The sequence below is a fragment of the Onychostoma macrolepis genome, chromosome 01 (assembly GCF_012432095.1).
Source record: "Onychostoma macrolepis isolate SWU-2019 chromosome 01, ASM1243209v1, whole genome shotgun sequence".
NCBI lineage: Eukaryota > Metazoa > Chordata > Actinopteri > Cypriniformes > Cyprinidae > Onychostoma > Onychostoma macrolepis.
Window position 1 is genome coordinate 35412337 of NC_081155.1, and position 17070 is coordinate 35429406.

The 17070-nt window shown below is 36.3% G+C and overlaps 1 protein-coding gene across 7 annotated transcripts in view; it reads left to right on the forward strand.

Annotated features, from left to right (window-relative positions):
* LOC131549005 (zeta-sarcoglycan) overlaps positions 1-17070 on the forward strand; it is a 304880-nt gene that overhangs the window by 162275 nt on the left and 125535 nt on the right. For all 7 annotated transcript variants that reach the window (XM_058790756.1, XM_058790728.1, XM_058790734.1 and 4 more), the window contains one exon: positions 356-550. In XM_058790756.1, coding sequence (XP_058646739.1) covers positions 356-550 — 195 coding nt within the window. The remainder of the gene's footprint in view (positions 1-355; positions 551-17070) is intronic.

A 17070-nucleotide genomic window follows, 5' to 3' on the forward strand; every position in this document is an offset into this window, starting at 1 on the left:
ACACACACAAATACAACTGATTTCAAGTTTTCCATTAGCATGTTGCGGTTATTATATTTTGTTAACTGTTTTCTATTTTCATATGTTTTAAAATGTAATTTATTCATTTTATACATTTTTCAAAATTCGAATCATAAATTATCATAATTTAATAATTCTAATATTGCAGTTTCTCCCCGTCAATGTTTTATTTCTTCATTTATGACTTTTATTATGCCTAAATATGCTATTCGTTGATATATAATTGATATATAGATGCTATAGATGCACCACGACGACTGCATTAAAGAAGAAATGCTTGTGAAAATTAAGAAATGTGAAACAAATTCTGTCTCTGTCTGTTCTTTCTCACTAGATGACTCAGGAGCAGTACATCCTGGCATCTCAGCCAAACCCCCTCCAAAGGCCGGGATGTGCTACTGTGTACCCAGTGGGGATTTATGGCTGGCGAAAGCGCTGTCTCTATTTCTTCATCCTTCTCCTGCTTGTCACCATGATCGTCAACCTAGCCTTGACCATCTGGATTCTAAAGGTCATGAACTTCACCGTGGTGAGCATTTCTCTGTCTCTCATTGTTTTCTGCTCTCACGTGAATTATATTTTTTCCCAGGTCACACTAATGCAAGCATCACTATAACTATTGCTTATTTTACTTATGCTTAAGTTTTAAACATTGTGTATAACTTGTCCTGTGTTACGGCCATGAATTATACCACAAATCGTGTTGTTTGGAGAGATGTGCTATTACTACTATTATCTTGTATAGAATGAATAATTTAAGACATATTTAGGGACCTGAATATCAAAGAGGCTTTGGGATGGGCTGTTCTGAACTGTACTATACAACATTTTAATACCTAGCACCCAAGCAACTGCATATACTGTATTATAATTCTAAATTAATATATAATATGTGACCCTGGACCACAAAACCAGTCTTAAGTTGCTGGGTTATATTTGTAGCAATAGCCAAAAATACACTGTATGGGTCAAAATTATAGATTTTTCTTTTATGCCAAAAATCATTAGGATATTAAGTAAAGATCATATTCCATGAAGATATTTTGTAAATTTACTACTGTAAATATATCAAAACGTAATTTTTGATTAGTAATATGCATTGCTAAGCATTCATTTGGACAACTTTAAAGGCGATTTTCTCAATATTTTGATTTTTTTGCACCCTCAGATTCCAGATATTCAAATAGTTGTATATTAGCCAAATATTGTCCTATCCTAACAAACCATACATCAATCAAATTGACACTTAAGACTGGTTTTGTGGTCCAGGGTCACATATTATATATAAATAATAATAAAAAAAGGATTTTCAAAACAGAAAAGTTCAAGTTCTTTAAAGTATGCACTCAGTACTTGGTCGGGGCTCCTTTAGCACAAATGACAGCATCAGTGAGGTGTGGCATGGAAGCAATACGACTGTGGCACTGCTGAGGCACTATTGAGCCTTCAGCTCTGTATTGTTGGATTGACTGTTTCTCATCTTTCTCTTGAAAATATCCCTTAGATTCCATATGGAATTCAGGTCAGGCATGTTGGCATCAAGCACAGTAATATCATGGTCATCAAACCACTTGGAAGTGGTTTTGGCACTGTGGGCAGGTGCTAAAGTCCTGCTGGAAAAAGAAATCAGCATCTCTATTAAGCTTTTTAGCAGATGGAAGCATAAAGTGCTCCAAAATCTCCTGGTTGACGGCTGCATTGACTTTGGACTTGGACCAACACCAGCAGACGTCACGGCATTGAACCAGCTTTTGGTACCTTTGGCAGTGTGGGCAGGTGCCAAGTCCTGCTGGAAAATGAAATCAGCATCTCCATAAAGCTTGTCAACAGAAGGAAGCATGAAGTGCTGTAAAATTTCCTGGTAGATGGCTGCGTTGACTGTGGACATCAGAAAACACAGTGGACCAACACCAGCAGATGACATGACAGCCCAAATCATCACTGACTTTGGAAACTTCACACTGGACTTCAAGCAGCTTGGATTCTGTGCCTCTCCAGTCTTCCTCCAGACTCTAGACCTTGATTTCCAAATGAAATGCAAAATGTACTTTTATCTGAAAAGAGGAATTTGGACCAGTGAGCAACAGTCCAATTCTTTTTGTCTTTTGCCCAGGTAAGATGCTTCTGACGTTGTTTCTGTTTCAGAAGTGCCTTTGTAGCCCTTTTCCTGAAGACATCTGAACGTGGTGACCCTTGATGCACTGACTCCTGCTTCAGTCCACTCCTTATGAAGCTCTCCCAAGTGTCTGAATCTTGCTTGACAGTATTCTCAAGCTTGCGGTCATCCCTGTTGCTTGTGCACCTTTTCCTACCTAATTTCTTCATTCCAGTCAACTTTGCATTTAATATGCTTTGATACAGCACTCTGTGAACAGCCACCCCTTTCAGTAATGACCTTCTGTGACTTACCCTCTTTGTGGAGGGTGTCAATGATTGTCTTCTGGGCCATTGCCAAGTCAGCAGTCTTCCCCATTATTGTGGCTTCAAAGAACAAGAGATAGCCAGAATTTATACCGTAGGGACAGTCATTTAATGAAACTCAAATGTAAATATTCTAATATTTTGAGATACTGGATCTTTGACTTTCATGAGATGTAAGCTCTAATCATCAAAATAAAAAAAAATAAAAAAAAAAAACTTTTAAAATGTTTCACTTTACATGCAAACATGTAAAGTTTTAACTTTTTGAAATAAGTTACAAAAAAATAAAATGAACAATTTTTTGAGATGCACCTGTATACACACACACGCACACACATACTGTACACATCTATGTTACTAAGAGGGGACTGTCACTCTACACTGACAAAGAGAGGACCAGGGTTTCTGCTTATTTTGATGAAACAAAAATCACATACAAAATTTTCTTTTAAGGTCTTTTTTCGTAATATAACTGAAAAAAAAATATATATTTTTTATTTTTTAAAACACATGCCAAGTGGGGACCTGAAACGCTGAGTGACTAATATACAGGTGCATCTCAATAAATTAGAATGTCGTGGAAAAGTTCATTTATTTCAGTAATTCAACTCAAATTGTGAAACTCGAGTATTAAATAAATTCAGTGCACACAGACTGAAGTAGTTTAAGTCTTTCGTTCTTTTAATTGTGATGATTTTGGCTCACATTTAACAAAAACCCACCAATTCACTATCTCAACAAATTAGAATACTTCATAAGACCAATAAGAAAAACATTTTTAGTGAATTGTTGGCCTTCTGGAAAGTATGTTCATTTACTGTATATGTACTCAATACTCGGTAGGGGCTCCTTTTGCTTTAATTACTGCCTCAATTCGGCGTGGCATGGAGGTGATCAGTTTGTGGCACTGCTGAGGTGGTATGGAAGCCCAGGTTTCTTTGACAGTGGCCTTCAGCTCATCTGCATTTTTTGGTCTCTTGTTTCTTATTTTCCTCTTGACAATATCCCATAGATTCTCTATGGGGTTCAGGTCTGGTGAGTTTGCTGGCCAGTCAAGCACACCAACACCATGGTCATTTAACCAACTTTTGGTGCTTTTGACTTTGGTTTTCAAAAAACACAACAGACCAACACCAGCAGATGACATTGCACCCCAAATCATCACAGACTGTGGAAACTTAACACTGGACTTCAAGCAACTTGGGCTATGAGCTTCTCCACCCTTCCTCCAGACTCTAGGACCTTGGTTTCCAAATGAAATACAAAACTTGCTCTCATCTGAAAAGAGGACTTTGGACCACTGGGCAACAGTCCAGTTCTTCTTCTCCTTAGCCCAGGTAAGATGCCTCTGGTGTTGTCTGTGGTTCAGGAGTGGCTTAACAAGAGGAATATGACAACTGTAACCAAATTCCTTGACACGTCTGTGTGTGGTGGCTCTTGATGCCTTGACCCCAGCCTCAGTCCATTCCTTGTGAAGTTCACCCAAATTTTTGAATCGATTTTGCTTGACAATCCTCATAAGGCTGCGGTTCTCTCGTTTGGTTGTGCATCTTTTTCTTCCACACATTTTCCTTCACTCAACTTTCTGTTAACATGCTTGGATACAGCACTCTGTGAACAGCCAGCTTCTTTGGCAATGAATGTTTGTGGCTTACCCTCCTTGTGAAGGGTGTCCCGCATGTAGCGGAATGACAATAAAGCTCAACTTGACTTGACTTGACTTGATTGTCTTCTGGACAACTGTCAGATCAGCAGTCTTCCCCATGATTGTGTAGCCTAGTGAACCAAACTGAGAGACCATTTTGAAGGCTCAGGAAACCTTTGCAGGTGTTTTGAGTTGATTAGCTGATTGGCATGTCACCATATTCTAATTTGTTGAGATTGTGAATTGGTGGGTTTTTGTTAAATGTGAGCCAAAATCATCACAATTAAAAGAACCAAAGACTTAAACTACTTCAGTTTGTGTGCACTGAATTTATTTAATAAACGTATATATAATTAACACACATATAACACACACACATATAATTAAATCTCAATAAAACTGTCTATATGTATTTACACAAATTCAAGTATTTTTAAGTATCAGATCAGGTAGAAATAGCCCCTAAAAAAATGGCACTTTTTCCTTTGATAGTGCAGGAATGCAAATTTAGCATACATTTGAAAATCAATAAGAAAAGTACCACATTTAATTTCTTAAGAAAATGTCAAAATCTAGTCGTATTTGCTTCTTAGAAACTTTGCCTACATTTGTTATCTTCTTTCATTGTCCTACAGTCTCTTTCTGTTTGTGTGAATGGCCTTGCTCGGATGGTCAGGTGTCCTAGCTAGCAAGCAAGAGGTCACAGCACTTTATTTACCCAGCTGATTTGTCCTTGTTTAACAGCATCTGCTACACATGCTGGCTGTACACAATTACAAAGCATGGGCTGCCTGGATCAGCGAAGTTATGAACCTACTCAAAAATGTACACTCTGTGGTTTGTCTGCCGAAAAGGCAAGAAGAAATGAGAGGATTTTGAGGTTTTGTGTGTGTATTATTTAGGCAGTGGTGGTGTGAGAACTGGGAACTACAATAACTGGTGTAAGAACTGAGAACTACAATACCTCTTTGTAGAGTTAGTGTGTTTTCAATAACTGACGACAGGCTCATGAAACAGGTCTGTGCAGGTTGTTTGACCTGTATAGTGCCTCTCGTTGGGCCTTTGCAGTGGCAGATTAACAAACCATTTTGTTCATCACAAAATGGGTCACCAGAGTTTGGACTGAATTATTGCATATAGGACATTTCTGCCTTATTATGACTACAAAAGGCTCTAGAAATTCATAGCTAGCTCAATGACATACTGCATAAAAGTGTCTGTATATATATATATATAAAGTTTGTAATCCAAGCCTTTGGAAATTTATACATTGTATTGAAGTTGGTTTCATATCATTTGAAAATATTTTTAATATTTTTTTAAATAAATAAATATGGCGTACTTATAAAACAAAAATAATAATAATAATAATAATAAAAGAAAAAGAAAGCAATTCCTTATACATTCAATAATAATTTAAAATAAATATTTTTAATTAAAAAAAAAAACAAACAAACAAAAAAAACATTTTGTTACAGGTTTGAAACCTGTGAGGCCAGGGCAAATCCAAATGCTCACACAGAATTAATAATAAAAAAATAAAAGCTGAAAATCCGGACTGGAAACGGCTAAACACTCCACACAAGGATAACAGCAGCAATCCAAAGAAAACACAGTGAAAACAAGAGCATGCAAGAACCCCCAACTAAACGAAGACCATCGACGACTAACAAAACACTGCTGAAATATAAGAGCTTAAATGGCTTCTGAAGGAAATGAAAGATAATTAATTAGAGGTGAGTCTAATGACAGGAAGCATATGACAACAATAAGAAACATAGAAGTGAACACAGAAACAATGAGAACAGAGAATGCATTTCAACATAATAGTCCATACCAAACAAGACACAGAACCAGGGTCATGACAGTGTGACTATATACAGGTGCTGGTCATATAATTAGAATATCATCAAAAAGTTGATTTATTTCACTAATTCCATTCAAAAAGTGAAACTTGTATATTATATTCATTCATTACACACAGACTGATATATTTCAAATGTTTATTTCTTTTAATTTTGATGATTAGAGCTTACAGCTCATGAAAGTCAAAAATCAGTATCTCAAAATATTAGAATATTACTTAAGACCAATACAAAGAAAGGATTTTTAGAAATCTTGGCCAACTGAAAAGTATGAAAATGAAAAGTATGAGCATGTACAGCACTCAATACTTAGTTGGGGCTCCTTTTGCCTGAATTACTGCAGCAATGCAGCGTGGCATGGAGTCGATCAGTCTGTGGCGCTGCTCAGGTGTTATGAGAGCCCAGGTTGCTCTGATAGTGGCCTTCAGCTCATCTGCATTGTTGGGTCTGGTGTCTCTCATCTTCCTTCTTGACAATACCCCATAGATTCTCTATGGGGTTCAGGTCAAGCGAGTTTGCTGGCCAATCAAGCACAGTAACACTATGGTCATTGAACCAGCTTTTGGTACCTTTGGCAGTGTGGGCAGGTGCCAAGTCCTGCTGGAAAATGAAATCAGCATCTCCATAAAGCTTGTCAACAGAAGGAAGCATGAAGTGCTCTAAAATTTCCTGGTAGATGGCTGCGTTGACTGTGGACATCAGAAAACACAGTGGACCAACACCAGCAGATGACATGACAGCCCAAATCATCACTGACTGTGGAAAATTCACACTGGACTTCAAGCAACATGGATTCTGTGCCTCTCCACTCTTCCTTCAGACTCTGGGACCTTGATTTCCAAATGAAATGTAAAATTTACTTTCATCTGAAAAGAGGACTTTGGACCACTGAGCAACAGTCCAGTTCTTTTTCTCCACAGCCCAGGTAAGATGCTTCTGACGTTGTCTCTGGTTCAGAAGTGGCTTGGTAGCCCTTTTCCTGAAGACGTCTGAGCGTGGTGACTCTTGATGCACTGACTCCATCTTCAGTTCTCTCCTTGTGAAGCTCTCCCAAGTGTTTGAATCGGCTTTGCTTGACTGTATTCTCAAGCTTGCGGTCATCCCTGTTGCTTGTGCACCTTTTCCTACCCAAATTCTTCCTTCCAGTCAACTTTGCATTTAATATGCTTTGATACAGCACTATGTAAACAGCCACAGCTTTCAGTAATGACCTTCTGTGACTTACCCTCTTTGTGGAGGGTGTCAATGTTCGTCTTCTGGATCATTGCCAAGTCAGCAGTCTTCTCCATTATTGTGGTTTCAAAGAACAAGAGATACCCAGAATTTATACTGTAGGGATGGTCATTTATTCAAACTCAAATGTAAATATTCTAATATTTTGAGATACTGATTTTTGACTTTCATGAGCTGTAAGCTCTAATCATCAAAATTAAAAGAAATAAACATTTGAAATATATCAGTATGTGTGTAATGAATGAATATAATATACAAGTTTCACTTTTTGAATGGAATTAGTGAAATAAATTAACTTTTTGATGATATTCTAATCATATGACCAGCACCTGTATATTAGCATGAGTTTCATGAGTTTTGGCAAAAAGCAGAAAAAGTAACAAAAAAGGTATGTCAGGTCCATTTCTTAATCATTGTTTATAATCTCTGGCCTATAGAAAACACCAACTCTGAAATGAACTATTATATCCTATTATATCATTCAAATGTAACAATGTTGCAGGTACAGATATGTTTTTGTAACCATAACAACTATTATTTCCTGGCTTCTCTGAATGGTTTAGCTCAGTGGTTAAACATCGGGGATGGTTGCAAAAAGGTTGCAAATTCATCCCTCGCAAGGGATGATCCATCATCGTGGCTTCTTTCAGCAAGGCACTTAAACCTCAACTTTCCTGGGGGAAATGTACTTTTAATGGGTGTACTGGATGTCACTTTGGTTTTTCTCAAGTCTTTTTTAATTAATATTTAATGTCTTGGTGGTTTCCTGAAACCAGGGTCTGTGTCCTTCCATACAGAACGATGAGGCACGCTATTTAACATTATTTTTTTCTTGATAGAAATGTGGCTTAATATTTCATGCTTGCATACATTGAGCCCATGCTCATGTGAAAGATTCAGGTTCGAGTCTGGCCCATATTTCCAACCCATTTTTTTTTTCAGGCATATTTTTAGTGTCTTAATAAAATAATAATAATAAAAACAACAGCATCTTCAGTCTACATTATTTAAACATGAGAACTAGTGAAAGAAATCGCAAGGGCTTTTCAGCAAACACTATCTTACACTATAACTGTCAGCTAAATATCTTTACAATGTCATCACAGAGTGTACTTACATGATGCATTTATAAGTATATAGTGCTGTAAAGTTACAGTTATATTATCTAAAGCAAACTGTACATTCACTCCTGTGATTACTAACTTAGCTTGTGCAAATCTCCAGCTATTGAAACACCGCCAGTTATGAGGGAATGACCACATGTGTGGGGCCAACACTTCGACATACCATAACTCCCCATAATAATTTCCATCTGTTGCTAGGGAAACCAGAGCTTGATAAACCCATCATAAGTTACATATCTATCCATTTTCACCAATTTCTGCAAAAAGTATATTTTCCAACTCAATTTACCTGCTTGGTCACCAGCTATTCCAGCTGTAATATCCCACAATCCCCTGAGGGGTCACTGCCTGGACTGGATATATATGTATGCAAATCAGCTTGGTCAAGTCAAGTCAATCCTTCCCTACTGTTTTCATAAATGGCCCCCAACAATCAAATCTCCACTAAGCTGGCCCAAAACAGCAAGGGGGCAGACGGCGGCAGAGATGAAGAGAGTGAGTGAGCGAACGAGAGTGAACATCAGGCTTGGGGAAGGGAAAAAGGCAGATGGGTAATTTCACAGGAGCCGTTAGCAAGTCTCTAGGGTTGGCGGATTCTGCTGTTACGAAATCCAATTGTGCAGATGAATTTCCTTCCCGTTAACGGTTAACCCATGAAGCCGAATATTCCGCTAATATTAGTCAAATCCCTCACTGTGATGAATGTCACACAAGTCATAATTCTGTTTTATGTGTGTGTTTGTTGTGAACACAGGAAGTAGCCACAGCTGACTGTGGATGTGAATAAAATGTGCATGTCTTCAGGATTTGGGACGCTACCCATCATTTAAAGGGATAGTTCACGCAAAAATGAAAATTCTGTCATCATTTATTCACCCTCATGTCATTCCAAAACCATGTGACTTTCTGTTTCTCTGAGGAATACAAATGAAAGAGATATTCATTGTGTATATGTATCCTTCAGTATTTATACATACATACATGCATATATATATATATATATATATATATATATATATATTTTTTTATTATATAATCAGAGCTGTATTTATCTGGCACGAACTAAAAAACAAAAAAAAAACAATGAAGATATAACTTAGGGAACATTTACATTAAACCAGTGAAACTATTATATAACTGATGAAATCAGCTTGTAACAAAATAGCTTAGAATATAATTAGTGATTTATTTAATAGAATCATTAATTTGATCAGAGAATGTTTTATTCATATGAACCATGTAAAACACGGACTTACATTTGTTATGTTAAACCACTACATTTGGAGGTAAATTGGGGGCTTTTTCAAAAGTGCTATCACTTTACTGAAATATGTAGTTAGGTTAGTAACTTTGCTGCTTTTGCCAGACTTAATTTCTAGTCCTCATTACAGCTCATTATTTGCTTTGCTTTGGTTTTATCATGCTATTTAGTTGCAGGGTTCAAATAATGGTGTAACAAGCAAAACTACAGCAGAAAATTCACTTTTCAATTTTGTGTGCAGTTTGCATTAGGCAGACCAGACTGTAGCTTCTCAACACTGGTCAGTTCTTTTTTTTGTTTTGTGAGTCTGGTCTAAGAGGCAAGAGACCCAGAGAGTGTGTGTAAAGAGAAAGAGCAAGAAAGTGGACCAAAGAACTTTACATCTTTGAACTTTGAGTGAAGCCAAGTAATGTATTTGCCCTCTTTCAGAGGAAGTGCAGAGAGGTTGTCACACAGCCCTCTCTCTTTGTTCCCCTCCATCAGTCTTTTCCTTATTCTGTGTCTCTTTTTGGAATGCATCTGATCTCTCGCTCTGTGTGTATGAGGTTGAAAGGCTGTTTTGAAATTTGGCGCATCATAAGGAGATAGAGGGAATTCATTGATTTTCTTTCTGCATCGAACTGTGTATGCGTGTGTACAGTACGTGTGTGTGCTTGAGCATGAAAGTGCTGGGTCATCATGTGTGATGGTTTGTTTGAATGTGTAGTCTTGTAGACAGAAATTGTTTTTTTTTCCAGTCAGATTGAAACTTTGTGTTTAAAGCTTTATGTGTTAAAAGTCATGCTAACATCAAGCATTTTACATACATTTGGAAATGGATTTTGACCATGCATTTATAACATCCAATGAATCTTTCCATTGCACAAAATTTTCTTTACTGTAGAAAAAGGATCTGCAGGTTATTGAAATGTTCTTTAAAAAAAAACAAAAAAACACTTTTGGAACCTTATCATTTAAGAGTGTAGAGGCATTATCTAGGGAGCATGAGATATCCTTCTCATGATAATCCATGTTTATCAATGCATTGATTTATTCAAACCCTACTAGCTTGAAATGAGTTTGGATTAGTAACTGAGACGATCCATCCAAGCATATCTTTCCTTCATAGCAGTTTTCCCTCATTATTTCTAAACTGAATATTACAGAGCAAGCTGGTTTTGATATAAAGGGCAAGGCAATCATTTATGCATGCTTCCTGTTTGGTCTGCTTATTAGAGATTTGATGAATAAGGTTCCACATTTGAATGATTGCTTCCTGATTGTTTATTAAGTTTCAATGTCATGGGTCGCAGCAGTAAAAGGACAGAGTTAGTAGTATGCCTGTGTGTGCACACTCATTTCTCTTCTTTTTTGTTCAAATGAAACAAAAGCCATTGCTGTGAAAATTATTATAATCTTAAGTGTTTTCTTTCTTTTTCTTTTTTTAATGCACATGAGCTGTTCAATACAATAGAAGCAGAAAAGGTTTCAATTCAAAAACCACAAAGCCTTAGGCAGAGAGAGAGAGAGAGAGAGAGATAGATTTATGATAAAAGAAAGAGATAAGCAATGAGATGAACAATGAGAAGAGTTCTGAGTTCAAATGCACAGTGGTTGCTGTAGTTATATATTCATCAAATATAAGACTTAATATGAAAACTTTTGTAAGCATCATAAAGATATGCAAACCAAGGAGGTGATGTGGTGTAGTGGTTTCTGAGTGAAACGGATTGGAAAATAAAAGAGATTGGTGACATCAGCCAAAAAGGAAAGTCATTTCAGAGGCATATAAAGCTATTAGTTTCTCTACCTTTCAAAAGTTTGGGGTTGGTAAGATTGTTCTTTCTTTCTTTGTTTTTGAAAGAAATTTCTTATGCTCATCAAAGTCACATTTATTTGTTAAATACAGTTTTAAAAAGTAATATACTGAAATATGAATTTATAATATCTGTTTTCTATTTACTACTGTGATGACAATGCTGAATTATCAGCATTTTCATTATTCTACTTTTCAGACTCACGTGATCTTTTATTTTTTTCTATTCAATATTCTGTCATGAATAGAAAGTTAACAAGATCAGCATTTATTTGAAATGGAAATATTTTGTGACATTATAAATGTTTTTACTGTCTTTACTGTAATAGCTACGTATACATTGACAAATTATTATTATTTTTTTTAAATTTGCCAAATTGATCAAAAGCACTTCAGTACATTGAATGTATAGCATTCTTTTTTTCTCTATCGTGGTTAAACATGAGATCTAATAGGCAGCCTTTGGTCTCATTAATCTATCATTTGTTCCAGAGCAAATAGTTTTGGCTGAGGGCAAAGTCGTTTATATTACACGTTAAAGTACGTTATATTTTATGTAACTTTAATGCTCTATGTCAGAGCACTGCCTTTGTACTTTTGACTGAATTGCCTAGCAGATTTTATGATGGCTATTGTTGTTTATTAGATGTTATTATTCAATAAATAATATTTTATATAAATAATAGTACTATTTAATAATATTATTTAGTATTGGAAAACGTGTGTGTTCGTGATGGTGATTATTTACATTGTTCCGTATTGAGATGGCGACAAGAGACTGTTTTTTTTTTTTTGAGTGAGTCAGCAGTAAAGACTTTTATATTTAATGAGACTGAAACAGGGTTGTAAACAAGTAAGTTATTTTTACTTTCAACAACAGCTTCCAAGATGCAGCTAACAAATGGAAATTGGAAATCACCCTTAACGGATGAAAGGATATTACAACAAATATATCGCTTTCCACAGGTGCAGGTAATCACATTCGCTCAATCTCTCTCTCATAATACTCTACATAATACAGTGATCTTTTAATACAGTAATATAATAAGCTTTCAATGAAGCTACTCAACATTCCTTCATTACTAGTTCTAAAGTGACATTTTTAAATTAGTAATGGAGTCTTGGGCTCAGCTGTTTAACTGTCAATTTAACATGAGAATCTGTGGTGCAAGGAAGTAGTTTGCACAAAATAGGGTTTTTAAAGACATTCCACTGTTGTTTTGTATGTATTTACACATTTGTGCCATCGAAATGTTGTACAAACACAATATCACACTCGTAGCAGTGTGATATGGTTGTATATCGGCACACTGTGATATATATATATATATATATATATATATATATATATATGTATATACCTGTGTGTGTGTGTGTGTATATATATATAATGTATATATGTGTATATATATATATATATATATATATATATATATATATATATATATATATATATATATGTGTGTATATATATATATATATATATATATATATATATATATATATATATATATATATATATATATATGTATATATATATATATATATGTATGTATGTGTGTGTACTGGTATTCACTATGTTATGGGGACCAGTTGTCACCACAAGTATAGGAATACCAGTAAATTTTGAAATTATGGCAGCATTTTTCCCCATGAGGAAAACAAGCTTAGTGCTTCTAAATCTTAAGTGTTTTAAAAATCTAAAATAGTAGAAAGTTTTTTAATGAACCTAAATTCATCACAGTAATGATTCCCAGTTTATTTCTTATTGGACACAATTGAAAAAAAAAAAAAAAAAATGACTTGTGGTTTAGTGAAAGGGGTCAATTGCAAACTGAACGATTCACTGGCTGAGTGATTCTGAGTCACACTGCTAATTCAGAAAGGCCCTTGTGTTCCATTTTTTTCTCTCCTTTTGAATAACGTGCACGGATGAACAGTGCAGAATAAGACCAGAATGCATATTAAGAAAATAAATGGGGTCAATTATGATTTGAATTTGTTGAATTTAAAACCATGTTGCTCCAGGGGAATTGTCGCTATAATAGCTTGAAAGTTGCAGAAACAAATTCACAGCGATTCTAGTAGGTTATACAACACTGTAACGAAACTATACTTTTGTAATTATGCAAATACAGAATTATCATATTTAAAAGCTGATTGTATGATAATATACTTGGACGAGGAACGTTTAGAGTTCATCCAGCATGAACCACCAGCATGTTTGCGTGTGTTTTCTTATCACTAGTTGCTAATAGATTAAACTTCCTTCCGACATATTTGTTTCCCGGCCAGTGGTCATGACAGTATGTTGATTCAAAAGTGAGGAATGACAAAACCCGGGACAGATGTTGAGACAATATGTCTCTCATAATCACTGATCTGTCATAGCGAGACATGCTCTTTGTATAAATAATTGTGTGTGCGTGCTTTGTGCATCTAATGTTGTCTTTCCTGTTTAGTCCAATATTTCTGACACATACGGCACGGATCCACTTTAATGCTGTTTTTGGTGTGTGTGTTGGGAAGAGAGATGGAGGAAGTGAGAAAGCGAAAGACTGCTGACTGCACTGATCCGTATCTGTAGTGAGAAGAGGTCTGGAGAGTGGGAGATATTCAGAGCAGGGTGTTGTTTTGCTGCCTCTTTTGACAGCTAATCCACTGAAAAGTGAATAATGGCAGGACTAGCTGTTTCAGTATTGTTTTAAGAAACACCAATCAGCACTTTTAGTTGAGGCACACCTGAATTCTCACTTCGCTTCTGCAGTATATCACCTACCCATCAGGCTTAATGCTCCCCAAAGAGTTCAGAGGGTCAGCAGAAGGCTTGTGTATGCGTGCTGCTTTAGCAAATGGTTGAGTAAATTGAAAGACAGCCATAGTTTTATGCGCTGACTTCTTTGTAAAACTTAGTTTGTTTTTAAAGGGGAACAGCAGAATTTTCTAAGCTTGTTTGAAATAAGAGTTTGATGTACTTTGTAGTAGGACTTGCTAGGACAATTACACTGCCTTCATGTGCTTGTTGGAAGATGCTGCTTACAATACTGTTCAAAGTTTTAAGGTTTTTCTTTTTAATGTTTTTTCAGATAGAGTCTAATTGATCTAAGCATGGGCCCCCGTAAGGGGGGGTGGGGTGGAGGGGGAAACGTGATTCCTTAACCGCGGAAGGTTATCTATAGCCCCTTTCGCACTGCTTTAGTTCCAGAACTAAAAGTACAGTACTAAAGTACTGGGACGATTTTGCGCAGACAGTGGGTACTAAGAAGTGATGTAAGCTGGTCGACAGCGACGTCATTTGTGTGCGGCGTTCAACAACGAAAACAAAGAAGTACAACGTTAACAACAGGAGGATGGAGGACGCTGTGATCGGAGCTGTGTTTTTGTTGTGTCTTGCGGGGTTCACAATAATGGACATGGAATGTCGACGTATATGTCAAGCTATTGAAATTCAGAAAGGAGTTCAAAATGTTCAAAAGTGCCTGCACTTCAGCGTCCGTCCATCTATCGCTGTTCTCCATTCTTGCGAAATATAAGCTGATGCGATGTTTACACAGTATGTGTTTACTTGGCGTTTTAAATCATGGCGGGTGAGGGCGTTTTCGTACGCGTTTAGCCAATCAGCGTACACCTACGTCACGATAGTTCCTATGGAACTGTTTTAGACCCTACTCTGAAGTAGGAGCTAATTAGTTCCTCCAAACGGAGTTCCGGGAACTAAAACAGTTCCCAGTTCCTGCGGTGCGAACACGCAAAAAAGTGGGTAGTTCCACAATTAGTTTGGGTACTATGAAAAGGTTCCTGTGGTGCGAAAGAGCCTTATCATTGTGTGATGAGGGTACAGCACCAGTGTTGCGGCACAAGTGGGCTATTTTGAAAATACAGTAGCGGGAAAAAATTACAGAGCTGTGGGTTGCGGGTTTTTTGTGCTACTTTTTTAATGTACCGCGGCCGCTCAAAGTGTATAGACAAATAAAAATTAAAATAGATCCTTTTACTAATGTGTATTATACTTGGAATGTATCCCTGGCAACTTAAGACCGGAGAGGCGGTTGTAACATCACAAACAACGTGAGTTTCAGCAGAGGCTTTTACACAGCAGAAATAAGCATGACAACAGCCACTATAGATTATATTAGATAATAAACATACGATTACGATAGATATGGTCTGTATGTGATTTTCTTGAGATTGAATGTGTACATCTGAAATGCTAATTTGTGCAGCATATAAAAGGCTATAAATAGCATATTTTAACAACAGTAAACAAACAAATTCCACATGTGATCGCAAAAGGAAGTTATTACAAACACTCGATGGTGGTTTGAAGTGAGTTCTGAGTAAAAGTGTACTATTAATCTCATAAATTGTCTTGAAGCATGATGCTAATATTAGCTCTAATGCACCCGCAGAACAGGTCCAATTCTTCTTCATAATGCATTTTGTCATAATGCTTCACGTAAGGCTGCAAAAAATGTTTTGTTGTATTTATTTAGAAATACTTTTGATAATAGTTGGGTAAATGTATACTGAGATTGAAGCGATGTGGCTTGGTAAATGTTTTATTGCCAGTTTAAAGGCTGATAATGGCTGAATAAAAACAAAAGAACAATGATAAAAGAATAATACTAGTTTCATGCATTTCTTTATTTCAACACATTTACAGGTAAATCCTAGTATTTTAAATTTGCGATTAATCATGATTAATCACAGCCTATGACTGTGATTAACGCGATTACATTTTTAATCGATTGACAGAACTAATATATATATATATATATATATATATATATATATATATATATATATATATATATATATATATATATATATATATATATATATATATTTACTAGGGGTGGCACGGTACACAGATGTCACAGTTCGGTACGTACCTCGGTTTGGGGGTCACGGTTCGATACGATTTCGGTACAACAGGGGTAAAAAAAGAAATCTACTATGCTCAGTTTCTTTTCATTTATTTTTAACGGACAGTAGTGCAAATTAAATTTTTTTCCATCTAGATATGAAAATACTAAATATTATTACATGTTATATATATAAAATCTGTTTTGTTTTCATTGTGTCTACACACAAATAAAAGCAGACCTTTATACAGTGATTATTAAGAAGACATTAAGTGTTTAAAGTTGATTCTGCTGGTATAAGGAAAAAGTTGAAGTGATCGCACCGAGCGCGCACACACACACACACACATCAGTTCCAGTATTGCTAAATTGACAGCATAGTTGGTACTTTATCAAAATAAACCAGTCACCGTAAACTGTGTCACCATTGGAACGCGACAGAAGTACAAAGCCTATAATTTACATAATAAATAATAGTTTAGCATTCAGATATGTTACATCGCAAATATGGAAATATAATGGAATATTTGGATTTGTGCCGAATGAGAGCGGTAGGATACACGAGCACAAAGCCCCATTTCGCAAACAGTTGAGTGCGCAAGCCTTTAAAGTATACTCCTTTGTCAGTCTATGTGAGAAATGCGTTCAGAATCAGCACATGGTCACTGTCTAGTGGGCTTTGTTTTCAAGTGCGCAACTCATGGTATTCGCTGTTCTTCTGCTGGCGGTTATCAAACAGCGTTGCATTACTGCGGGCGCCCCCTTCTGGATTGGGGGTGAATTGCCTGTATTCGTCGTAAGGCCTCATGCACCGAACCGAGATGCCCGTATCGTGACGGT